The sequence below is a fragment of the Contarinia nasturtii genome, unplaced genomic scaffold (genome assembly GCF_009176525.2).
Source record: "Contarinia nasturtii isolate CC-2019 unplaced genomic scaffold, AAFC_CNas_1.1 Cnas_scaffold_1101, whole genome shotgun sequence".
Taxonomy (NCBI): domain Eukaryota; kingdom Metazoa; phylum Arthropoda; class Insecta; order Diptera; family Cecidomyiidae; genus Contarinia; species Contarinia nasturtii.
In genome coordinates, this window is record NW_022198445.1 from 571,946 (window position 1) to 598,156 (window position 26,211).

At 33.5% G+C, this 26,211-nt stretch overlaps 3 protein-coding genes across 6 annotated transcripts; 2 read left to right on the forward strand and 1 right to left on the reverse strand.

Annotated features, from left to right (window-relative positions):
• The first annotated feature begins 638 nt into the window (after nt 1-638).
• LOC116344637 (1-phosphatidylinositol 4,5-bisphosphate phosphodiesterase) lies at nt 639-21,069 on the forward strand. Of its 4 annotated transcripts, none has more exons than XM_031773264.1 (12): nt 639-1,206; nt 4,863-5,125; nt 7,690-7,749; nt 13,975-14,112; nt 15,100-15,179; nt 16,017-16,253; nt 16,392-16,656; nt 16,733-17,465; nt 17,544-18,142; nt 18,241-19,065; nt 19,132-19,221; nt 19,740-21,069. In XM_031773264.1, the coding sequence occupies exons 2-12, from the start codon at nt 4,955-4,957 to the stop codon at nt 19,797-19,799; spliced, it is 3,258 nt and encodes a 1,085-aa protein (XP_031629124.1). In that variant the 5' UTR covers nt 639-1,206; nt 4,863-4,954; the 3' UTR covers nt 19,800-21,069. The 4 variants fall into 4 exon arrangements, with proteins under 4 accessions (XP_031629124.1, XP_031629122.1, XP_031629123.1 ...); XM_031773263.1 differs by lacking the exon at nt 15,100-15,179 and adding an exon at nt 14,500-14,579 and having other exon boundaries at nt 640-1,206; XM_031773262.1 differs by lacking the exon at nt 19,740-21,069 and having other exon boundaries at nt 19,132-19,412.
• A 335-nt stretch (nt 21,070-21,404) lies between these two features.
• On the reverse strand, nt 21,405-21,999 carry LOC116344660 (39S ribosomal protein L33, mitochondrial). Its single transcript, XM_031773300.1, has 3 exons — nt 21,840-21,999; nt 21,597-21,700; nt 21,405-21,526 (listed from the first exon to the last, which is right to left on the reverse strand). Exons 1-3 carry the CDS (start codon nt 21,878-21,880, stop codon nt 21,474-21,476), a joined length of 198 nt encoding a protein of 65 aa, XP_031629160.1. The 5' UTR covers nt 21,881-21,999; the 3' UTR covers nt 21,405-21,473.
• Nucleotides 22,000-22,272: 273 nt separating this feature from the next.
• Nucleotides 22,273-25,300, forward strand: LOC116344626 (bifunctional lysine-specific demethylase and histidyl-hydroxylase NO66). Its single transcript, XM_031773248.1, has 9 exons — nt 22,273-22,502; nt 23,087-23,170; nt 23,244-23,612; nt 23,674-23,713; nt 23,803-23,841; nt 23,917-24,092; nt 24,157-24,366; nt 24,437-24,703; nt 24,786-25,300. The coding sequence occupies exons 1-9, from the start codon at nt 22,365-22,367 to the stop codon at nt 25,161-25,163; spliced, it is 1,701 nt and encodes a 566-aa protein (XP_031629108.1). The 5' UTR covers nt 22,273-22,364; the 3' UTR covers nt 25,164-25,300.
• Nucleotides 25,301-26,211: the final 911 nt, after the last annotated feature.

The following is a 26,211-nucleotide window of genomic DNA, read 5'->3' on the forward strand; positions in this document are numbered from 1 at the left end:
TTTAGTCAGTATTCTGTCTGCAATTGGTTGAACTGCTATGCACAATTTCGAATTGTCCATATATTATTCGGTGTATTTGTAGCAGTGCGATAGCCGAATGTTTCAATTCTGACAATGTGTGTGTATGCGTTTGTGTAGTAGTTCTCTCTTGTTATGTTTTGCTGCTGTTTCTCTCACTATTTTTTTCTCTCTTTCTCTGTTTGTACGCTACGTTTGCGCAGAGTAGCTGGTATGTATCGTACATCTTGTTCATTCGTTTGATTTGAGTGTTGTTGTCTTTGTCGCACGCACACATTACCTTATACAAATTGTTCGACTAACTTATTTTCTGTTTTTCCCATTTTCATTTGCACATATACATGATACATTCACTTTCGGTCTCGCTCCAAAATTACATACACCAACAAAAAATATTGTGTATTGCCTAATTGCTCGGTATTTTTTTCTTATTCATGCTGCTAGTAGCAGTCAGCAGCAAATACATGTGTGAAATTTCATCGTGAAATACGGCACTCTTTTAAATGTCTTCGAAATTGACATCGAGTGTATGGGATTGTCTTAGTTGAAACAAAAAATAAAATACGAAGCAAAAATTGCACACCACCATCACATCGATGTCAATAGAGTAGTAGCGAGAGCGCGAGTGAGTGAGTGAGTGCAAATTATCCAACTGAAGTGTAAAAGAATTTAATAATTCTCATCGACAGGATGTATGATTGTTGTTGGTGCTGCTTCTGTTGCCAGTTTGTCGTTTCATTTCAATTTTGTATCGTGTTCCCATCAGTCTATCAACGCTAAGCGAAATGATAAATTTGATATTGGTGTATCGAATGCGTGTTTTGTCGGTGCTTCTCATCAGTGTTCTTGTCGATGAGCTATAATGCTGAAGTGAATTTTTTTTCGGGTGCGCGTTGCATAAATAACAAACAACAAAAAATCGAGTGATGTGAAAAAACGAAGTTAAAACGCACACCTATAATACCAAGAAAAAAAGACAAAAATGAATTAAACGCTGGTGTGGCATATCATATTCGTAAAGTGCCCATTCGAACGTAAAATATTGGCTTAAAACATTTTGTTGTTTCATTTTTATTTAAATTATATCCTTTCGGACCTAAAACACACATACAAAAAGCAAAAGAAAAAAAACTCTTCCGTGTTGCTGTCGACTGGAGCTAATATTGTGTAGATGAATGGTGTTTCGGTGTGCGTATGTTTTTATTTTCATGATCGCGTGTCAATTTTTTGTTTTCATTTCAGTTTTTTTTTTTTTTGCAAAAAACAAACATTGCCCAGAAAACTATGTGAAACTATTAAAAAGTTTTTCCTTACATTTGAATAGAAACAACGAAAGAGAAACTTTTCCGAAAATCGGTCCATTGTTCAAAGTTCGAAAAAGACGCACAAAAAGAATCGTTCACTCGCATGGATTCATCAAATAGATATAGATATTGTGCGTGATAACAGCGCATCGAAAACAAACAGCAAGAAATTCATTTTTCATATATCTCCTGCTCGCTCTCTCTCTCCTTCTCTCTCACGCTCTCCATTCATTCTTTTTGGCCCAAAATCTTTTCGCTTGAGATGCTATTTACGCTAGTGGTTTTCTTCACCACCAAAAGTTTGATGGCCTCTTGAAAAAATCAACTATCACAATATATGTATATATTTTTCATGTGTATATTCAAGATGATATAGTTGTGGGTCGCAAGCGTGTAGCAGCAATCTGATTCATTTATTTATGGCTATGAATCAATAATACAAAAAAAAAAACTCTACAGAATCTTATTTTTAGACACTCTACGGGAAAAATAATGACCGAAAATTTGTAATATGCAAGAAAAAAAAACTACGAAAACAGAAAATAAGCGTATGAAAATAATTTACCGTAAATTGGACAATGAATGAAACAGACAGATAAAATGATAGAGAGTATGAAAACAAATCATTATAATGGCAAGAATAATTGAACGATTATTTTCTTTTGACGTTTATGTGCAGACTGTTAAGTACAAGCTTAGATGTCAAAGTGTGTGAAAAAAATAGTGATGCGCGCCTACAAGATAAATAATTTTTATTTCATAAGTCAAAGACACCATGAAAATCAGTAAAAGTCACAAGCAAAGAAAAGCGATTTATATCTTCGTCTGTGAGACTATTTCTCTATCGTTGTCATACTATCATCGTATCCGCTTGTTCAACTAATATAATCCCATATAAAGAGGCAAACAATAAAAACAAATAGTTAATGCGAACCGAACAAATTAGAAACAGAATCAAGAGAGGAAAAAGAAATAAACCAAATAAAAAATTAACAAAACAAAAAAACATAGCGCGCGCTTTTGCTCACAACGCACACACACACACACACACACACACACACACACATTCACTTAATACACTAAGAAGAGACGAATATTAGAAAAGAAGGAATATTGGCGGCGGCTACGACCACGACGACGAATGATGATAAAAATCGCTTTGGTGCTTTTTTTATCACTTGATTGCTTTACTGAATATAATATACACAAACGCGCACAGGCACACGTCTCTGTTGCTATTTCATGTTATTTAGTGCATTAGCAAACACAATTTTTTTGCTTCGATAAGCAAAAGAACGTATCATTAATTCATTAGACTTGTGACTTTTTGCCAGCTTTCAAGCGAAACATTGCAGGTGCACATATATAATAAAAATCCAAATCGATTCGCCAATATTCAAAGAGTGTTCTTTCATGTAATCGACCCTATATCAGCGCGTATCAGAATTGAAGAAGAAAGAGTTCGAAAGACCACAAATCAGTTGTTCGAATATGAAACTTTATATATACATATATCAGTTGAGGCAAATAGTTGCCGTGAAAAAAAACAACAACATGAAATTATCAATCCAGTGAACTGTTGTCGAGCCATCTTTGCCATTTGTTTCTGTACATTTGATACTTGTCAAACATAAACAGTAAATCTGATACACATACACAATCTCACCAAACCAAATGCCAAACACTCAACTCGCCCATTCAGTCATTTAAGCCTCGTAAATCAAGCGCATCAGAAACAATGTAGTTAAAATGAGAAAAGAAAAAACTTTGTTGCTTCATCAATTGAATGGATTTCAATTTGTTTATATTTGCGAGCCAAAAAAAAATCATCGCCACACAATTATCGTTTATTTCGTAAATTAATCTATTCATTTTGCATTTTTTTTTTGCCACATTATGTTTTCTCTCTCTCTTGCTTGTCTTTTGATTGATTTATTGTGTAGTCAAATGGCAAATTTATTTCTGCGGCTCGTTCGCTATTGTTTGCGCCACAGTGTGTTTGTGTTTGTGTGTATTTCTGTGAAACATTTTCCAACCGCAAACAGACTCATGCACATTGGAATCGTATCCACATTTCTCATTTTGCCATGCGATATCCAATATCATTCGCAATTTGTGTGCGCAACAAAACGAAACAAGAATAAAATCGTCTCCAAAATTCTCTTCTTTTATTTTATGTGACACACAAAGTGAAAGTGATTCCACAAACAATAAAAAAACAACAACAACAGATAAACAAACGATTCGAAAATTTTGCTGTAAAATCTTGTCGAATTTCGAATGTTTTATTTCCGTTACCTCATTTCGGTGCAATGACATCACAGTTGAGAAATCAAAATAAAACAGCAACACAGCACCATCATTCACGCCATCACAAATAACATATACAAAAGCCCGGCCATAAATTTTATTCGCTGTTTCTTCATTCATTCTTTTGTTCATCATCGTTGAAATTCTCTTCCTTCATAGGCATAGACATTTACATCGCAAAAGATTGTATTGCATGTATAGATTTCTGTTGTGTGCTCTATGTTTGTGTAAATCGGCAGACAATTTGGCGAAGTAGAAAGAAATTAGGCCGATTTATTTTATTCAAAATATATGCGATAAATTTGCATGCCAAGTTTTGGGAATGTTTTGCCATTTAATACATTCAACAACGATCATATTTGCCAATAAATTGCGAAAGCCATCAATCAGTTTAAGCGTCGTTCTATTACTGTTTTGTTAACTATAATCGTGCGATAACGCACACCGAAAATTAGATTAAGAACCACACACACACACACAACACAAAAACTATAGTTTGTCAAATCGATTATGAATCATGTTTATTCCCCTATTATGATATGATTAAACTCAATTTAACACCTACGATTTGTGTTCCGGTCGATTTATTGACAATCAATAAAACGCCGCATTAGAGCTTTTAAACGTGTTTGGCATTTCATTAAAAGGAAGTTGAAAGGCACGCCACACCACTATTCTCTAAAAATAGGTTATTTCAATTTTCAGCGGTTCATTTTCCGAAGCGAAGTGAACACTTTTCAATTGATTGACTTACACTAAACTCGATTTATTCACGTGAAATGAATATGTTATTTGCGGTGCAAACGAGATGGAAACTATAAGGCACACATACTTTCTCATTTTTTTTTTATTTGTGTATTAGTTTTCGTGCTAATTCATTCAAAACATCACGCGATTTTTGTGCCACCATATGATGATATAGACGTAGATCCAATTAGGCGATAAATTAATATGAATTCTTTAGCATATTTAAAATGAAACAAAAAAATGATGAAAATTCGAGAGAAACAGCAGATAAAAATGATGGCAATTGAGAGAAGAAGTCATAAACAATGAAATCATGCAATCAAATTCGAGAATTTTGATATTTTTACATTTCTGGCATTCGCCCGCAAACTTTCTGCGATGTAACATTGTTTCATCTTCTTTTCTTTTCATTCGACAAAAAGTTCGAATTAAAACAATTTAATGTAATTAATTGTAAAATATTTGTTTATTTTCACTTTGCAGAGAAGAGCCGTTAAACAGCATTCGAAAGATCGAGTGATATACACTTATTTGTTAGAGTTTTTTTTTAATTGTAAATTTCGTATAAAAGTAAAATGACCAAAAAGTTTGAATTCAATTGGCAAATTCCGGTCCCTGAGCCATTGCTAGCGGGAAATACATTTGACCGATGGACTGAAGAAAAAGATAATACAGATCTCGAAATAGCATGCACTTTCAAAGTGGATGAGTATGGCTTCTTTATCTATTGGAAAAGTGAAGGACGGGTAAGTTTTGAATTTTTTTTTTTTGAACATGTTTAGCATTTCGAACGAGCCAGAGAAGAAAAAAAACCGTATTACAGAAAATAAAATAATCAGTAGCCTACATTCAAATTTATTAACTGCGAAAACTTACGGTTTCGTAATAATTTTGTTTAAAGATTTGTTTAAAGTAGTTTACATTTCGGTGGCAATGAAGAAGAAAAAAAAAACAACGTTCGTTTCACTCTTATTTCTCGTTTGGTCGAATTGATATTTGTGATCATTTACAAACATTGTGTGCCATTGTAATTGACTGCTAATGAGAAGTGAATGGCGGCCGGGTCGCTGTACAAAACTCTCTTTTATTGCCAAATGGTAAATATTTTATTTAAAAGTCTAAACTAATTTACTTTTATCGCACCCGCCTGTCGCTCGCACATGCTGGAAGGAAATTCTAAGGAAAACAAAAAAAAACTTCTTTATCGAAGTTAACACATTTTAGCGGCGCGACGGCACGTTAAGCAAACAATTTGCTTTACACAAATTCCTGTTTTTCACTTGGTGTCGCTCTAGCTTCCGCGTATTATAAACATTATATGTTCCGATTAATTGAGAAACAGCTACCCAACCGAACACATTTTCTGCTGTTCTTAATCTTCCGGGTCGGCGTCCATTTAAAATCGAGAAAAAGTTATAACAACATTTAACGCTTTTTTCGCCTCCAAATTCTTTCAATAGCAAGTGTGCAACACAATGGATCCACTAAGCAGACAATTTATTTGGCTTTCAAAACTTTACTTTTCCATTTAGATTGGAGAAACCTTGTTTGATAATTTAGTTTACTTTATGTTAAAATCAACAGAGAGCGAGAAAAAAATGTTGTAAGTAAGACTTAATTCACATGAATTCAAGTTCGAGGATAACGTTGTTTAGTGCTCGCAATTTTATCTTGAGCGAAAAACAAACGCTTCAAATATTTGATGATAAGCACGAACGTGCGCGACAATGTATTAAGCCAAAACAATTTTCGCACATATTTTCTTAAGTGTTTCTAAATTTAGAGCCAAAAATTGAATGCGCTCCACTACTAATGAATATAATCAACAATAATAAACATATATTCCATACATGCGTTGTTTGTGGATATTGTATATGAAAACATGAGAAATTCGATTGAAACGAAAAACCAGGCTCGGGCATGTTTCAATAGACCCGTCGAGTTTTTCACAAACAATTAAAAAATCGATGGAATATTTTGGGATTTCCATACAATCTCAAAATACGCCCGACATCAAATTCGTCGAAATATGAGCACTTTCAGATAAAATCAGAAAAAAAAAACAAATATATTGAAAAATCGACTCGTTCATCTGCCACAATGAAAAACAAAATTCGCTTGTTAAGAGTAAAATCTCAATTGCTATTCAATTTTTGGCATGAATTCCGATGATTTTTCATAAGTATTCATTTATAAGTATTCTTTGTTTTCGAGGCACCGATCAGTTTTCCTCTCGTTTAATTTTAAATATATACAGATAGGTGTTTGTTTTTTTCTCTTTTCATGGAGTGCTTTGTTTTCTGTTGTCGGATAAAATATATTTTTTCGCTGTGCAAAATTCATTCTTGGAAAATATTGAATAAAGAGAGTGATTCTTGACTTTTGTAGTATTTTTGATGTTTTTGTACAGGTTTCATAAAAACAATGAATGTTTTCGGATAGAATTTCAACACATGAATATAATTCAAAAAGATCAATTAACGCAATTTAATTTCTGCCAATTGCATCGGTTTGTATGTAATAATGCATTTGTAACATGATGAAACTTAAGTTATTCTGAATTTCCACTCCATACACTGCTGTTCTGGTGTTTATTTTCAACTTGAATTTGTATGGTTTCCCACAATGAGCGCTTCTATTGAACCTGGAAAATTTCCTGTACATTATATTACTATTCAAAATGATTCAATAAAAACTTTATGAATAGCTCTATATTTTATGAATATATGTTAGCCAAACGATGATTAAATATGCACATTTCTTGTTTGGTTTTCCAAGAATAAAATGTCATTTTCCGACAGCGGTGATGACCTTTTTAGAATTTTCACAGTACCGCTTTCATTTTCTGAGTAATTTGAATTCCGTGTTGAGACACCTACACATGTCATGATGAATTGACGGCCTAAGAAGAAAACAATAACATACAGAATATTCTGCAAAAAGACGAATACAAATTTATGTGAGCAAAAACCAAATATACAAACAGACAGCGCAAAGGTAAAACAGCCTACTTACATAAGAAACACATGTAAGTAGGCTGTTTTACTTTTGCGCTGTCTGTTTGTATATTTGGTTTTTGCTCACATAAATTTGTATTCGTCTTTTTGCAGAATATTCTGTATGTTATTGTTTTCTTCTTAGGCCGTCAATTCATGTTCGGTAATGTGAATAATTCACGTATGTTGGCTGTTTTCTCTCACTGTTTTTTTTTTAGTTGGTTCACATGTGAGTAATTTTATTTCTGACATCTGAATATTTCGTTTTTCTTTTTCATTGTATTGCGGCATTTGGTGTACGGGTCAATTGGTAGGAAGGAGATGTTATCGAATTGTGTCAAGTGAGTGATATTAGGGCTGGTGGCCTTCCTCGGGTAAGTACATTTTGTTTTTAATTACACATTACAGATCCATTTAGAGTTGTACGTGTCATGTGTTGTCCATTAAATAATGGAAAATGTTGGCCACACATACATGCAATCAAACACTATCACCATTCTCTCTTTCGCACACACACACGCACAAAGAACAATGCTCAAAAATTTGTCACATACAAGTCATTACAGCCACGTGGATAATGGTTAAAATTCCACATGGACAAACAAAGAAGAAGAAAAAAAACGAGCCCAATCCAATTATACTTGTATGTCTGCATAATGCGTATGATTTTATGATAATTTCGTTTTCAACACGTTTCTAATTGACTCGTGTTTACATTTCTCTGAATTCCTGCCCGACAAAAAAGCACCAACCAAATACCTAAACACAACGACACAATGTGAAACACAGTTTTTTGTTTTCGCTACTGATTCACTTGGCTTGTACAGTTGTGCAATGTATAGTTGGATCGTGAAATGTTTGCAATGTAGCACGGTAATGACTTAAATTTAATAAGTAAATTGAAGATAATCAAATTATGCGTGATTGTACTGATATGCCGTTCGAATCGTGTGGAACGTGTGCACAAGGTCTTTGGAATCAGAGGGATTGAGATTATCATTTTATGGCGCAATTTTGATTGGACGTATGTGTGTGTGCATTTGCATTGCACATATTGATGTAATTTTGTCTCATCAATGCATTTAAGCAGCGAGTTTATTGCATCAACATTGCACGTATTGCTTTATCGCAGGGATTGAAACTATTCAAACATTTCTTTTACAAATCCGATTCTAGCGGACTTTTTTTTGTATTTTGTTTTGAACAAAAAAACTGTCAAAGTATTTCCCATGTTATTGCCGGTGTGAAGAGGCGATTTATTCAATAAGGAAATCCGAATTTTAGATTCGGTATGGTTTCAAGCCCTGCTTTATGCTCAGAAAGTATAAAAATCGATATGAATGCGAGAATCAAGTTAAGAATTCGATAAAGTTGCATCCCGTGAATGATGATGAGCTCGACTTCTTTGAAAGATGCACATAATTTTAAAACCGGATCACATCAATCAAAGTCAACACAAATGGTGCACAAAACAAAAAAAAAGCATCTAAGAAAGCTACCTTTGTGTAGGTTTAAGTTTCTCTCTCTCTCTCTCTCTCTCTCTCTCTGCAAAAGGTTTTTTGCAGTGTTTTTTGTGTTCTGTTTACGATTCAATTTCTGGGTAAATTGGTGTTCTTACTTTTCACAAAGGAAAGTCATTGACATTGAAACGAACAATGTTGGTTACGAGATCGCGTGTAAAATGTGAGAAAAACTTGGTGTTCGTGAAGAAAAATAGATTGAAAAATCAAAACTGTGGAAAATGTCCATCATTTACAGTTATTCACAGAGAAAAAAAGGAAGGATGACAAGGAGAGTTCTATATATTTCCTACTACTGTCAAGTAGTTTGACTTTGAATGATTGCATATTATTTCGATACACACACACATTGACGTTTCATTGTTCGATTGTGAAAGTGTATCGGCAATTTTCTCATAATTAAATGTTCCAAATACAAACTCGACACATTTTCTAGAACTACTGCAATCTCGTTGCCTATAACAGTTATTATATGCTTTGGTTGACTGTAATCAGTCTCATTTCAATTGCCAGATGTGCTCTCAAATTGTGTGTGTATGTTATGTGATTTTCAGCATAAGAAAATGATATGTACACAGTTTGTGATTACAATACAATCTCTCGTTTCTGCTGCTATTTTTTCTTTATTTTATTTTGATTCGAAGGATTCTTTTGTTATGCTGTGGCCCATAATCGTGACATTTTAAATGAGACCACCATCTTGTTTCCACATTGTATGTGAACGAAAGAGCAATGAAAACAGCACTAGAAATAAGGCGAAAAAAATAACGATAATTCGAAAAACTGAGCATGAAAAGAAAATATATAGGAAAAATCGACGTTATTGTCGTCGTCGAAGAAAAACGGCAGAAAAAAAGGAGAACCAAAAAAGTGCTTCAATGTGCTTCTGTTTGGAAAGTAGTGGCCCATAAAAATAAATACGATATCTTCATGGAGTATCGCTTTCGATCGATGCATACAGCCGCAATGACATGAACAGAGTGAGAGAGGGTAAAGAAAACATAAAAAATTGAGGAAATACTGGAGCCACCAACGAAAGGAATATTTGACCCGGTTTTTTTCTCTTTCATTTGAAAGCATTTTACCACATTCATTTTCTATTTGTTCAAGTCTTTAATTTGTTGAGTATAGTTACATGTTTGCATCGAAAAACACTTTGTAGTATAATACATATAGGCATGGTGCGGTGTATTGAAATGTGGCGGCGATTGGGGAACGTGCCAGGAAAAAACCTTGAACAAGTAAAGAAGTGCATATTGTGCACATTTTCCCATTACAAGTCATAAATGTATGGTAAGCCACAAACACAGTAAGGAAACTGAAGATAAGCCATCAAGTCGCAAGAAGTTTGTTCACGTTTGTGTGACAATCAGCGGAAAACAAACGTTATTTCGTAAAAATGATGCCATTTTATGCACCTCCCTTTCTCTGATTCGCTTCGAATCATTCAACGAAATTTATCTCAAGCATTTTTTTTTGCTCTCCGCACTTGAGCAACATTTGGCAACGAATTTTTTTTCTTCCATCATGCTTCGAACTAATAATAAATTAAAGACGAACCGTTTTAATATTCCAATCGCTTTCCGTAAACTTGCGGAAAATTGGTATTGTTGTACGAGCACTGTTGCGGCAAACTCAAGATCGAATCATTTAAATGATAAAAGAGAAGAAAACAAACATAATCTTCGTGAAGCAAACGAATTCATATTTTATTCGTATATTACGTTGAATCACACTTAAATGCCAAGTGGTTGTAATGCACGCGATATGATGTCATATTAAATAAAACCGAATATTCCGTTCGAATAAATTACATCAGCGAACAATGTACCATAAGCAACAGCATTTGTGCGATAAATTGAAAGAAAACGATTCATTTTATGCCGTTGGCAGACTGTCGTACGTTTTCTTATGTTGTTATTGTTGTTCTTTTTATCGCTTCGAATCTCATATAACGAATCAATCTTAATCGATATACTTCGACTGGCAAACTATTTTGCCATAACATATTTCGTGCAGGTTGGGTAATATCCAAGAAAATGAAAAAAAAAAATGAAGATTGGGAAAACTTTCAATAGCATTCGAATGGAGTGAAGTAGAAAAAAGAATCCACAAACATTTTTATTGCATTGATGAATCAATAAAATTATTGAAGTAATTCCTTTAGTTCATTTTTATTGTGTGGCCAGCAAGTTCAGTGGCGACAGTTTTCTTTCGGAAATCACCGAAAGCACCGTACGAAAAGTGACATAAAACTAGAGTTTTTATTTGATAGTATAATGAAAATGAATTTTTTAGTATAAAAAGCGAGACAAGTACACTGTTGAGAGCAACCAGTAAAATCAGTGACCTTTATCGATGCGCACTAGGGTGCTTCATTTTTTGCACATTTCGTCATCTTCACATTCATGACACCAAAATCCACTCCACTAATGTTGATTTTCTAAATTTGACTTTGCCATTCGATTCTACTCATAAATACCTTTCCAACGCTGTATCAAACACCATAATTTGTTTTCATTTCATGGTAATTATTCTGGTCGTACTTTTAAAGAAAAAATCTTTAATTTTCACATTTTTACTTGAAATTAAAAAACCGATTAGGTAAAAAATTTTGAAAAAAAAATTCAAAAATATATCCGTGAAGTGGCGTAAAACGGAAAAAAGGAGAATTTCATACATGTCTCCATTCAGAGCTAACCTGGAACGCCTAAATATCATTTTAAAATTTTGAAAACACCTTTATGGGATAGATATGATCATTTTGCATCGGTTATGAGCATAGCCGACATAATTCTGCAAAATGTGCAAAAAATGAAGCACCCTAATGCGCACTGGTACAATTGATGCCAAAATCACGCTTTTACGTGCTATCCAGATTGAAGCAATCCAATCAGGAATTGTTTGTTGCGATGAGCGAACAATGATTTCGCCGCCAAAATGATAGAAAATTGGTCGTGGGTTCGCATCACGTAATGCATATATTCATTAAACATGACAGCCGCAATTTTCGATTCTTACTTTGAATGAAACGAATCATTATATTTATTAAATACAACAAGTTTAATTAATATTGCGAACAATCTTTGGGTTTAATTAAAAACACGCTGACACCGATGAGAACGTCATAGAATAATCGCGTGCATTCGCTTCAATTGATCGCAATGGACCAATGTCATTAAATAGTTATATTAAAATAATCGATTGCATGCAAACTGTGCTTTGATGATATTGTTTGTTTGGTGTGTCTGGCAAAGTTCACCTGCCATGATGAATTTCTATATACATTGTATATATAAGTGCAACGCAAAAAGCTCGCTCACTTACAAAGGAAGCAAATGAGGAAAACTATAACAATGACATTCAGTATTCCATTGAATAATTTAATTGGAATATCCTGTTTGCCCGAAGGAAGTTTGCAGCTTTGGTACATCGTTCAACAAAACATTTTGCAGATATTTAAATTTATACCAACCCTGCATACATATTGAATACGATCTGAATAATAGACATTTTGCTATTCAATCAGAATTCATGAAAATCGATTCGGAACAATGTGTGTTCGCCGCACGCTGGGGAATATGAAAAAGAATGAACAAATGTCCGGTATAATTACAATCCGGGCTTTTCACGAACATAAAACAGGAGGTGTTTTGTTTGAGCTCCGGTTTTTTTTCTATCAAATCCCAAGCTCAACTCCTATTTCAACTCAATTATAATGTGACTTAATATCCCATATGAAATTGTTGTTTCTCTGGTTTTATTAGTTGTTGATAGAAAATGGTTTTTCATGAAAATTCCATTGTGGGCTTTAAAATTCTCATTTTACAATGAGAACGAATTCAAAATTCAACAGAGAACCTATGTGAATAGCAAGGGCATTTTTATCAATGAGATGGAGACGAAAGCATGTATTGAATTTCGAAATAAATGGAAATTGGAATAGTATGTATTTCGGATTTTCTCATTTCCGATAGCAAATAAATGGGAAAATGCAACTGATAAAAACTGATTTACTCTGTCCATAAATTCAAAGAACGAACCATGTGCCACGGCATTTTTTTTTACAACCAATTCATTTCTTCATCTGATCGATGAATATTTCCAGTGGGCTTTCAGTTGCATCAACTACCTCAGAGGCCAGTGTGTTATGCAATTAACTAAATTCATTCGCATAATTGATTCAACACCTGCTGGGGAGCAGTACAATACATGTTTGTTGTTGGTCAATAATTAATATGAAATTATTCAATATTTGATTACGGCATGTTGCCATCATGCAAACTGTTCGCGTTATTAGTGCACGAATAAAATCAGCACATTTGCAAACGAAAAAAAAAAACAATCACTTGCATAATATGTACTGTTTAGTGGTTTTCTATTTGATTGCTGCAATTCAATTGAATTTGGAATATGAATATTCTATTTCAGGAATTGTATTACAAACCCGGCATCACAGACTCCGCATTAATGATGAATATAATTGAATTGGGCAGCGTTTACAGGAAAATAATCACGATTTAATTTACTGAATTCTTTTTGTTCACCCGTGGGAATGATTATCGATTTTATTTGGAAAAAATATAATTGAAATATGAATCTCCTAAAAATTACACCTGTAACGATCCTAAATCACTTAAATTATTATGTGCATCTATTAATTTTGCATCATCCAACAATCGTCTTAAATTTGAGAAAATACCAAAAATGGATTTCAGAAATTTATCAACAGATTTATCTGCTAGTATTGTCAGTCAATTAATGTAAATTTTCACATATTTTGACAATGTCATTCATTCTGATTCGAAAATAGATCAACGTGATTTCATCTTCATACTGAAAACAATCAACAGCTAATACATCCGAATAGAATCTAGTCTCATGGTGCATTTATAAAAAAAGAGCAAAACAAATGTTACAATATACAAATTTTGCGCACATGACGTATAATTTATGCGATGTTTCAGATAACATCGCAGAGAAAATATGCAAATGGTTTTTCGATTTGATTTATTGTATTGTTTTCATCACAATTTTGTATATAAATGTGTGTGTCTTTTTTCTCGTTTTTATTTTTAGGACATGAAATTGCTTGACAAGCTGTGGAATAAATATGGTGAAAAGTTAGATGAACGATCGTTGACTATATGTTCGGGTACGGATTATATCAACGTGAATTATCAACATATTGTTTGCCCAGATGCGGAAACAGCAAAGGTCAGTCATGAGAAAATTATTTACATATCATCATATAGTGAAGGAGGAAAATTTGAATTTATATTAAATTATTCATGAATTTCTACACTTTGGGTTGAGATCAATTTTCAAATTCTAACTAAAAAAAAGACAGAAATAGAAATATAATTTAACTTTCCAATACAACAAAATACCGTAACGTAACCAAAGTCTGAAATTAATTCAAATTAATAAAATCGATAAACAGGATTATTTGGATTAAAATTTTAATTACAATTTCATACCAAAATAAAATAACCAATTTCTTTCTCTTTCAATCTAAACCAAACAGACGACATTTATTGAAATAAAAATATTAAATAAATTTTGAAAATTAAACTCATAAACTTAATCGTATCTAATCGACAGATTTGGGTTGATGGCCTGCGAAAAATCACACACAACGTGAAAGCAAATAATATTTGTCCGATGACATGTATTTTCAAGCAGTAAGTTTACGCGTTCCAACGCACTAGCTAATGCATGTTTTCTGTGCTGTTGATCTTTTTTTAACGTCTTCTTGTTAGCCAATCTCTTGGCCTTTTGTACGTACATGATGCATTTCATACATTTATTAACCATGGTGTTTTGTTTCTCTGTCTCTTTTTATTTTTAAATCAATGTTGTTTTCGTAATTAACATATGCATGTCTCTATCATATTACCAGTGATATTATGTGTGCAATAATCGAATGGTATTTGGTATAAAACACACAAAATTATACAATATTTCTTCAATTTCAATAAACCGATGTGTTCATTAAAATGTATTACATGAAAATCGATTAACATGAATTCATTATTGTTTACAAAACGGCTTCGACGAAGAAAGAAACAATGCAATAGAATTTGATTTTTCGATCTCGTGTTTTACGCACGTGAACAAAAGTATATTGTGTTAATAACGAAACAAACGAAAATAAAAGAACCAAACACACTTAATAAAACATTTTTATTAACGTCTGATTAGATTTGGCAACGGGGCCTCCGTGAAATTACACATAATAATAAAATAAACAATGTTTGCATTCGAACAAATTTAATGAAGCAGTAAGTACACAATTAGAACGGTTTATCAGAAAATTCACATTCGACATATAAGTTAATTGCCAGTTAAAAGCATTACCTAACTCCTTCCATTCAACTGCAAACGAACAAAACCCAAGCCAAAATGTAGAATTGACGGTGAAATAACCATCTTGTATTTTGTTAGCATAACATAATTAGACGAAATTTATTCGTCATTCAGCTCTTATTAATCAGCTTATAATTTATTTTATCGATCCGTTCCGCGACGTTTGCTCTGATTGTCATTAAATCGATAAGTATTTGTTGTTAATGTTGTTACATGAAAGTCGTCATACTCTTCGCATTTACATTTTAGATAGAAAGTAAAGTTGTAAGTCGTCTTTCTTTAATGATTTTGTTAAATTGAATTTGAAAAATGGCAATATCATTGCTGCTTTGCATTTTGTCATATATCGTCAACTCTTTCCAAACATTCTCATTTAAGTTTAATATATGCACACGAAAAAACATTTACATATCATGTCATTTGTCACTTGCAAATTTTCTAATTGAAAACTAGACACTTTCTCGTTGTTGATGTCAACGCGCTTTTCCCATCTTACCACAGACACTATGCTATATTCTCTTTTGCTTCGCTTTTCAGTTTTTCGAATCATAAATGCACATACATTTTGTCTTCCATTCGAATAAATCAAATTGCACGAGTGTAGATAGAGCACAATTTATTCAAAAATTAAATTAAACGTAAAGTTGCCATATGTGTTTCAGCGACGAAGAAATAATTGAATTTTGAAACAAACCGTACACAAAATCGAATTTAATTTATTTGTATTCACATTTTTATTTCGCATTTGACAGTTGGATGCGTCTTGGTTTTTTGGTTGATGCAAAAGGACGTGTACCGGTTAAAGTGGTGGCACGAACATTTGCATCCGGAAAAACAGAGAAAATGGTGTATCAATGCCTGTCGGAGCTGGGTTTGCCTAGTGGCAAAAATGACACGATGGATAAAGATGATTTTACATTCGACAAGTTTTATGCGCTCTACCACAAGATTTGTCCTCGAAACGATATCGAAGAGTTGTTTCGTTCGATGTAAGTGATTTTCCTTGGATCCATTTGTTTTGTTCCCGTCATTCTTCTCTCGTTTTAATTATAATCGCATTGCCCACAAGGGTCAAGATCATTTTGAATGACTTTCAATTTTCTCTTATTTCAATCGAACGTGAATAGAACACAAGGCAAAGCTGAATTCATCAATATAGACCAGTTCATTAATTTTTTGAATGAGAAACAACGTGACCCGCGATTGAACGAGATTCTATATCCGCTGTACGATGAGAAACGTGCTCAAGAGATTATTGGAACATATGAACAGGACGAAGAGTCAAAAAGCAAAAAGCTCTTATCTAAAGATGGTTTCGTGCGTTATTTAATGTCCGACGAAAATGCGCCCGTATTTCTCGATCGCTTGGATTTATACATGGACATGGATTGTGTATGTTTCATTTCACAACAATTTTTGCTTCAACTGCAAATTGCACAACTGACAATTCAATTCGATTTTATTTTAGCCACTTTCACATTATTACATCAATTCATCGCATAACACTTATTTGTCTGGACGTCAGTTCGGCGGTAAGAGCTCGGTGGAAATGTATCGACAAACGCTGTTGGCCGGCTGCCGTTGTGTGGAATTGGATTGTTGGGATGGTAAAGGTGAAGATGAAGAGCCCATCATCACTCACGGCATGGCAATGTGCACCGATATTCTATTCAAAGATGTTATCTATGCCATTCGGGATTGTGCGTTTGTTACGTCCGACTATCCAGTTATACTTTCGTTCGAGAATCATTGTTGTCGGGCACAACAATTCAAATTAGCTAAATACTGTGATGAAATTTTTGGTGATCTATTGTTAAAAGAACCATTACCAGACTATCCATTGGAACCGGGTTCAAGTTTGCCGCCACCATCAGCATTGAAACGAAAGATTTTGATAAAAAATAAAAGACTTAAGCCAGAAGTGGAAAAAATCGAATTGGAATTATTCCAACAAGGTCAATTGGCGCTTGACAACGAAGAGCCGACAGAAGATGCAGGCGCTGTACCAGTACTTGATAAAAAATCAGAAGAAGTGGCAACACCAGTTGCCGCCGGTCAACCTGGTGCATCACAAGACGGCGGCGAGGGTACCGAAATTCCAATCAATTACACCGGGTCGACAACCAACGTCCACCCTTGGTTAAGTTCAATGATTAATTATGCGCAGCCAATTAAATTCGGCGCATTTGATCAATCGGAACGTAAGTATTAATTTAAGAAAGAACAAAATTGTGATTTATTGAAATTGACTTTTTTTTATTTTTCATTTCAAAATACAGAAAAGAATATTCATCATAATATGTCAAGTTTCTCCGAAACGGCTGGAATGAATTTGCTAAAACAGCAGGCTATCGATTTTGTCAACTACAACAAACGTCAAATGTCACGAATTTATCCAAAGGGCACACGTGCTGATTCATCAAATTATATGCCGCAAGTGTTTTGGAATGCTGGCTGTCAAATGGTCTCATTGAATTTCCAAACATCCGATTTACCAATGCAATTGAATCAGGGCAAGTTCGAATACAACGGAAGTAGCGGCTATTTATTGAAGCCCGATTTTATGCGACGAGCAGATAAAGATTTTGATCCATTTGCCGATGCACCGGTGGATGGTGTTATTGCCGCCTCGTGTGGCGTTCAAGTAATTGCTGGCCAATTTTTATCGGATAAAAAAGTCGGTACATATGTTGAAGTTGATATGTATGGTTTGCCTTCGGACACCGTACGAAAAGAATTTCGTACACGTTTGGTGCCAGCAAACGGTTTGAATCCGGTTTACAATGAAGAGCCGTTCCTCTTTCGTAAAGTGGTTTTGCCCGATTTGGCCGTTTTGCGTTTGGGCGTTTACGATGAAAATGGCAAACTATTGGGCCAGGTAAGTTTCTCGAAAAAAAAAACAAACAATTCTCATTCACCAATAATAAATAAATTGCACCGTTCTGTTTTTTTTTTTTTTGTAAAACAACATTTCAGCGAATTTTGCCATTAGACGGTTTGCAAGGAGGTTACAGACATATTTCCCTACGTACTGAAGCCAACTTCCCAATGTCATTGCCCATGCTGTTCTGTAATATTGAATTGAAAATCTATGTACCAGATGGTTTTGAAGATTTCATGGACGCCTTAAGTGATCCCCGTGGCTTTATGGGTGCAGCCAAAGAACGACAAGACAATATGAAGGCGCTTGGTATTGAAGAAACGGCCGGCAGTGGTGACGCATCGAAATCAGAAAAGAAAGAAGAAAAACGAATTGAAGAGCCACCAATTGTTTTCGATCCGATTACATTGGAAACATTGCGTCAAGAGAAAGGTTTTCAGAAAATTGCCAAAAAACAATCCAAAGAATTGGAAACAATGAAGAAAAAACATGCGAAAGAACGTGCATCGTTGCAAAAATCGCAAAATACATCAATTGAAAAATTAATTAAGGGAAAGAGCAAAGATGAAATCAAAGCCGATCAAAACATTCGCAAACATATAACCGATCAATCGAGCGCATGGGCCGAAATGTGCGAACGACAAAAGAAAGAAGAATGGGAAGTGCTTAAGACACAGGTGAACGATCAACAAGACATTCTAAAACGTTTGATGGAAACGACACAGGCGGCACAAATCAAACAGCTCGAAGCAAAACATGAACGTGATAATAAAACTCTCAATTCTAATCAGGCCAAAATTTCCGTCGAAACTGCCAAAGAGGTACTTGCCGATAAAACACTAAAAACAAAAGGCGAAAAAGATCGACGATTACGTGAAAAGAAACAAAACAATATCAAACGATTCATGGATGAGAAAAAGGTTATTTAAAAAAAAAAATTGAAATTAATCACTTCATTTTCATAACGATATATTCCGTTTTTACAGAATGCGCAAATAAAACAGGCACGCGAAAAAGAGAAACTACGCAAAACACACGAAAAACAAGTAGAAGAACTACAAAAGGATTGCCAAAAGGTATTGCGAATACCATCGTATCCAGCAATTACACAAATATCCAGCATTGAAACTGTTTTGTAGTTTAGCCACTTTGTAAATTAAAATCCATACCGTACCGTTGTCTCTGTAGTCGCTGTGCTCGAATTTAAGTTCTTTTCCTCTTTTTAGTTTGTAACAATAATAATAATAATTTTGTTTGTTTATTTGAATCGATGATAATTTTTATTTTCGATTTTGTCACTATACGCCCAAACAAATCCAAATTCATGGAAAAACAAATGCAAGAATAAATTATCCCAATTGTTGATTTCATAGTGTATGTAGATACACATATGCCTTTATATCCTTTATATCATTTGGCTGAAGCAATTTGGTGCATGCATTGATTTGTAAATTATTTATTAGTGAACTTGATGTTGTTACTTGAATGTTGTCGTGTGTTTAAAAACAAGCAATTATCTGTCGCATTCAAGGTCGATTAAATTGATTATTTTCTTTTTTTTCTCTCTTGTTGCGTGCCGATGTCTCTGTCATAGCTATTGGAAATGTATAAAACCGAAGATGCAGAGTACACAAAAGGAGATCACTATGCCTAAATTGCCTAACAAAAACAACAACTAAAACCAAACTAAGCAAACAAAATATACTGTATAAGTATAATGAATATATTTATTTATTAAATGTGACAACAAAAAGAACATTTACAAACAAAACAAAAATCTAGCAAATTACATGTGAAAACGAGACCAAGTTAAGTATGATTCTATTTATTACAAACATAAACAAAAATGATCCAATTTGTTTAGAAATTAATATTATTTAGTAGATTGGAAAATTTATATAGCAGTGATATACAAATTGTACGAATATCTAATGACAATTTGTTAAAAACAAAATTAAAGAGAAATCAAAACCAAAAGTTTGAGTTTATTCATATTATATGAATCATATATATATTATTATGAATGGAGGATAAAAGAACTATTTGATCAGCCATCCAATTATTACGATTTAAGACAAATTTCTTGATAAATCAGCTTTTCAATTTCATCCGAAACTCGATTCGATTTGTGCCTCACTCAGCGTCCACATGCTGATCCAATCAATTTCGATATTTTATTTTCCAATTTTTCCTATTTTCATTTTGAATTTCTCCTTTGTTCGTCAACATCATATTTTTAATCGTCATTTTTTTCTAGGCCAATATATAATCTTACATTTAAATTCTACGAATCATGTATTACCATTTAAGTAGTCACATTCAATTTTAATTCTAACCAATCCGTTTCGATGTCCTGAAAATGGGATATTTGAACGATTCATGACAACAACCACATTTTCCGTGCAGACGCGTCGCGATGCCAAACATTTAATGCACTTATTTAAGATTCGAATCCACTACGAAGATTTCATTTTCTACCCTAATGTACCTAATCACACTTAGATGGCGCTTAATATGCTCGAGATTTTCAACGAGTTCTGATATAACCATTCAAAGTATGGTTTGTGTCTCAAATTGAATCAAAATATGGAATTGGATTTGTTGTTGATTTTTCATCAGGACAATACCAACACTTCAAACTAGGCCTTTAAAAGAACTTCTTATTTCTACGCATACACAAATAAAAATAAACAAATCACACCAAAAATACCGTCTTGTTGAACAAAAATCCAACGAATCTAAGAAGTATATTACATTTATTCAAAATTTATTCGAATTCTAATAGATATACATATATATAGAGAGAGAGAGATATATGATCAAAAGAATGTATTGGTCCACAATTAAATCTCATTACCATTATAATTATTTATGGAGAGATGACATGTTGATTACTCAGATGATTTAATTACGCAGCTAAAAAAAGATTATATTGTTTGAATCTAAAAACGAAATAAAGTTTGCATTTACCTACAAGAATAATAAATTCTCTCATTTTTTTTTTTTTTTTTAATGATTTTTTACAGCCTGTATATCAATTTTAGCCTGGTGAGTTTTATAATATACTTTACCAAATCAATACTACCACTATCATATAATATCAAATCAAGACAAGAAAGTAATTAAAGTTACCAAAATTCAATAATTACCAAAATATGTTCGTATGTACATTTGTACAAACCAAAAATGCTCGCATCTGTATCGAGATTCAACCTGCCTTGTGTACCCATATTTGATTTGGAATAAAAGAAGTTTTAACTCATTTTCATTTTTTATTTTGTATGCAAACAAAATTTCAACTACATTAGTAAGAAATGGCTATGCAGAATTAACGGATGCTCTTGACTTTTCTGCGCTCCCGGTATACGCTCAGCTGTTGAACTAAATGAAAAAAGATAAAAAATGATTGAATAGTTTGTTCTGTCGTTGTTTTCGCAATGAATGTACTTACTGTATGGATCATATCGAATCACTTCCAATTTATCGCCCAAACGATCACGGATTTGCATAAATTGATGTTGGCTAACTGCGCTCTCCATTAACACTAAAACTTGCCTATTCACGAAAATGATCGAATAAAGAATCAGTTTAATTGCTCATTGCAATCAACCAACAAAGTAAATATTTCCAGTTCAGATCACAAGTTTTTTTTATTTGAAATGAAACGCTTTAATTCCATTTTTCAAAAACTTACTTGGCTTTCGCTTTTTTCAGTAAAATATTGGTGAGGAACATATTGGAACCGGAATTTTTTTATTTAAATTTCCAAAATATCGCTTTCTTATAAAATTCTATTAGACTGAAATAACCTAGATTTTAACAGTGAGTCTTGCGCGAATGAAAATCCAGCTGTCAAAATCATATGTCAAATTGGATGTGTTCTTGTTTGAACAGATTTTTTTAGACAATTATTCCATGTGGATTTTCGTTTTGAAAACATAGTGTAAAAATATATCTTTTATATTAATGTGTTATTTTTGCTTGATATCATTATCAGTTTAAATATAATATTAAATTAAAGGACAAATTTAATCAAAATATGATACTCCAGCACCCTCTGGTGTTAAATATGGCCGCACATTGACAGAATCATAATATTGTCATACACGCATTCGGCAAATGTTTTGAAGTCGGTGCAGGCAGACCACGTGAATAACAAACGCGGTCCGCTATATTTTGTTGTCGTTTCGCGAAGTTTGTTACTGTTGAGATAGGAAAAATGGAAAACCAATCAGCATTTGTTGCGTATCAAGCAGCGGGTCTGAGTGCTAATAAAGCTCAGAAATCGGCCAAGCAAAAGAAACAGAATAAAAGTACGAATGCCAAAGTACATTTCAAAGTTCCATCACCGAAAAAAGTGAGTACAGTTTGATTTGAGTTGAATTTCACAACATCAATTTAGTACTAAACAATAGAATCCATTTTTGTTATTGAAAGAATCATATCACTTCATCTTCAACAAAAATATAAGATCGCATTACAATTCCGTTAGCTTTCGCATGAAATCGGTGAATGTGTTGTTTATTGATTGCAAAGAAAAGCAACCATTTCTTCGTATAATAAAATAAACAGACAACCAAAGTATAATCTTGTATTTTTGCGCAGTTCTTTTTGTACAGAATTTGTATTTTAATTTCAAACATTTTGATTGTTTGAGTTTATGCACATTTTGCACAACGAAATCAATTACATGTGAAAATTTTGTATTGCTGAGTATTTTGAATATATGGTGTAGCGTTGTATTGCCTCCAATTTTAACTCAATAAGAAAACAACGTGATGATGGCCGAAATATATTTATTTACACTTTTGTGTTGATATATCAAATACAACCATAAACAACGTTGTTTTCTTATTGAGTTAAAATTGGAGGCAATACAACGCTACACCATGAAATCAATTACATTCAAAAATTGAATTTATTTATTTTTTCACTTTTCAGCGCAAACACACAGAAGTTTCCAGTGCACAACCAGCACAATCCAAATCGAATGGTACAGCAAGCTCCCCAATCACCAACGGAAATGTAAGTACCTAAAAATATATTAAAACTATAAAAAATATGTTGAAAATCGATTTAATTCGTAATTCAATCACAGACAACACCGCAATCGAAAACAAAGAAAAAGAAGAAGTCAGATCAACAAGCTCATACGTCAAATGTCAGTAACGGTACATCGGTTCACTTAAATGAAATGGCATCCATTGCAACAACATCGTCGACTCACGATTTGAATTTATCGAGTGTGGAAAATGGTGACAAGGCATTTGCACACCTACTACATGGCTACGGTGTCAAGGCATTTATGGCAAACAATTGGGAAAAACAACCGTTGTATATTTCGCGCGAACATAATCGTGGTCATTATGCCAGTTTAAAGGTGTCTACAGAAGCGATCGACGAAATGTTGCGGAACAATATTGTGGAATACACGAAAAATCTTGATGTTACATCTTATGAGAATGGGGTAATAATGATTCATTGTTTAACTATTAATTTTGAAATATTAACCATTTGTGTGATGGCAGGTACGTGAGACGCACAATCCAGATGGACGCGCGTTGCCAGGTATTTTTTTTCTCTTCTTGTTGTTCATTTAAATGACTTAATCGTAAAATGAATTATTTATATCGTATTAATTTCATGCGCTTTGCTAGGTTCGGTGTGGGAGTTCTATCGTACCGGTTGTAGTGTTCGTAAGTGAAATCATACAATATTTATCATTGACACAATGAAATAAACGGTTTTTGTTTCATTGATTTTATAAATAGGTCTGCTCAATCCACAAACGTTCATCGGTCCATTGCACAAGTTCAATGCAACACTTCAGGAGTATTTTCACTGTCTAGTTGGTGCAAATATTTACTTGACACCGCCAAATAGTCAAGGCTTTGCACCCCACTACGATGACATCGAGGCATTCGTTTTGCAAATCGAAGGTCAAAAGGTATGTACAAATATTCCAAATAATTGTATCCAAATTGTATTTTATTCCAATTATTTTCGTCAAGGAATGGCTGCTGTATCCGCCACGCACCGAAGATGAAAAATTACCACGCGAATCAAGTGGTAATTTTCAACAAGATGAAATTGGTGAACCAAAGTTCCGGGAAATTCTATCGCCCGGCGATATGCTGTACTTCCCACGAGGCTGGATTCACCAAGCCAAAACCGTATCAAATCATCATTCATTGCACATCACATTGAGCGTGTACCAAAAGGTGAGACAAATTCAAATCGGCCAATATTTTTTGTTTGATCACATTTTACATTTTTATTTTTTGTTTTCAGAATGCATTTGCTGATCTTTTTGAAGAGTTGACGAAACAAGCATTGAAAACGGCCATCGAAAAAAATGTGAATTTCCGAAAGGGATTACCGGTTGACATTTGGAATCAATTTGGCGAAACGTACTCCGAATTTAACGACTTGAGCGCTCGGCGAAAACAAATCAAAACTCATCTGATTACCATGTTCAAAGAAATACAAAATTACCTGGATATCGATAGCGCAGTTGATAAACTAGCTACAAAGTATCAATTCGACGCTCTCCCACCGGTATAAATTTTACATATTTTCTTCTTTGTTTGACATTCACTAAATTTGTCATTTGTTTAACGAAACTTTGAATTATTTTCAGGTGCTGGGCACAATGGAAAAGGTGCGAACATGCTTTGGAACGAAGCCATTGTTGAATAATAATGGAGATATTGTTATGCCAGAAATGGATGAAGAGACAGAAGTTCGGCTTCTTCGCGCGCACATTGTCCGATTGACAAAAGTTGACGGGGCGTACAATTTGTACTATCACGTTGACAATTCAAAAGAATACCATGGTAGTGACCTGAATTTTGTCGAAGTTGAAGAAGCCACAACGGGCGTTGTAAAAAAATTGATTCACTTTTACCCAAAATACGTGAAAATTGCAAATCTTTCGAACAACATCGAAGAATCTATGGCAGTCGTCGGTAGTTTATGGGAACGAGGCTTGATCATGACCAAAAATTCATTGGAATAAATAATAAATTGCTTAGGCTAAAATCTCTTACGATTAGAGATAATCTTAAACAATTTTATTATAATATACAATATTTTGTTAACGACACATACAATATTCACACAACTTATTTTCCAATAAAATTAAAATTAATAAGAGTTTGTAGAATTATTTTATTTTAACTGCTCTATTTTATTGACGATTATATAATAGCAGTACCAAACAAGACCAATATTCTTAATTTTCTAGATAATGTCACAACTATAATGAGCAATAAGTTATATAATGAACGGAATCCATTGTATTAACGAATTTTTTTACAGTGACACTTGTAAATGGATTAAATACCTTCATTTGAGTTGCTGACATTCATTGGCTTCAAACTTATATACTCTCTCATCCTGATTCATAACACATTGTATGAACATAATACAACATTAGAAAACGAGATTTCATGACCGATAGTTTGAACAAGTTTTAAAAATGCGTTCATAATATAGCACTCTGATGCAAATATATCAGACTGTATGTTTACAACTCGCAGAGAACCGAATAATATTCGTAGATGATGTCCATTATCTAAAAATGTACAGATAATTTTAAGCACAATACTCATAATTTTTTAAGAGTAAATTCTTCTGAATAATTATAACCTTTTTGAAAACCCAGAGTCTACAATGAGCAGAACCAAAGCCCCGAATATAAACCTTTTTTTGAGATGATGTCAGAATAATTGGCATATACTTTCTTACATCCATTGGGAGCCGATACCACTCAAGTTGATAAAATGCATCGGACACATCCTGAAACCGTTGCGTTACCAATTCGCCGAGGTAACAAAATATAAACAACGTCATAACTATAGTCGAAAATGACATTAGAATTTGCGTAATATTCTCCACGCTTCTCTCTGCTAGCCACTATGTGAAGTATTTGATTGAGAAAAAAATCAAATTTAAAGCAATTTTCTAAGCCAGAAAAAAGTGAGCAATACCTTGTCAATTTGCAAAAACAGGCTACACACTGACAATAAAGTAACCAACATGAAAATAATTATTATTCGACTGTT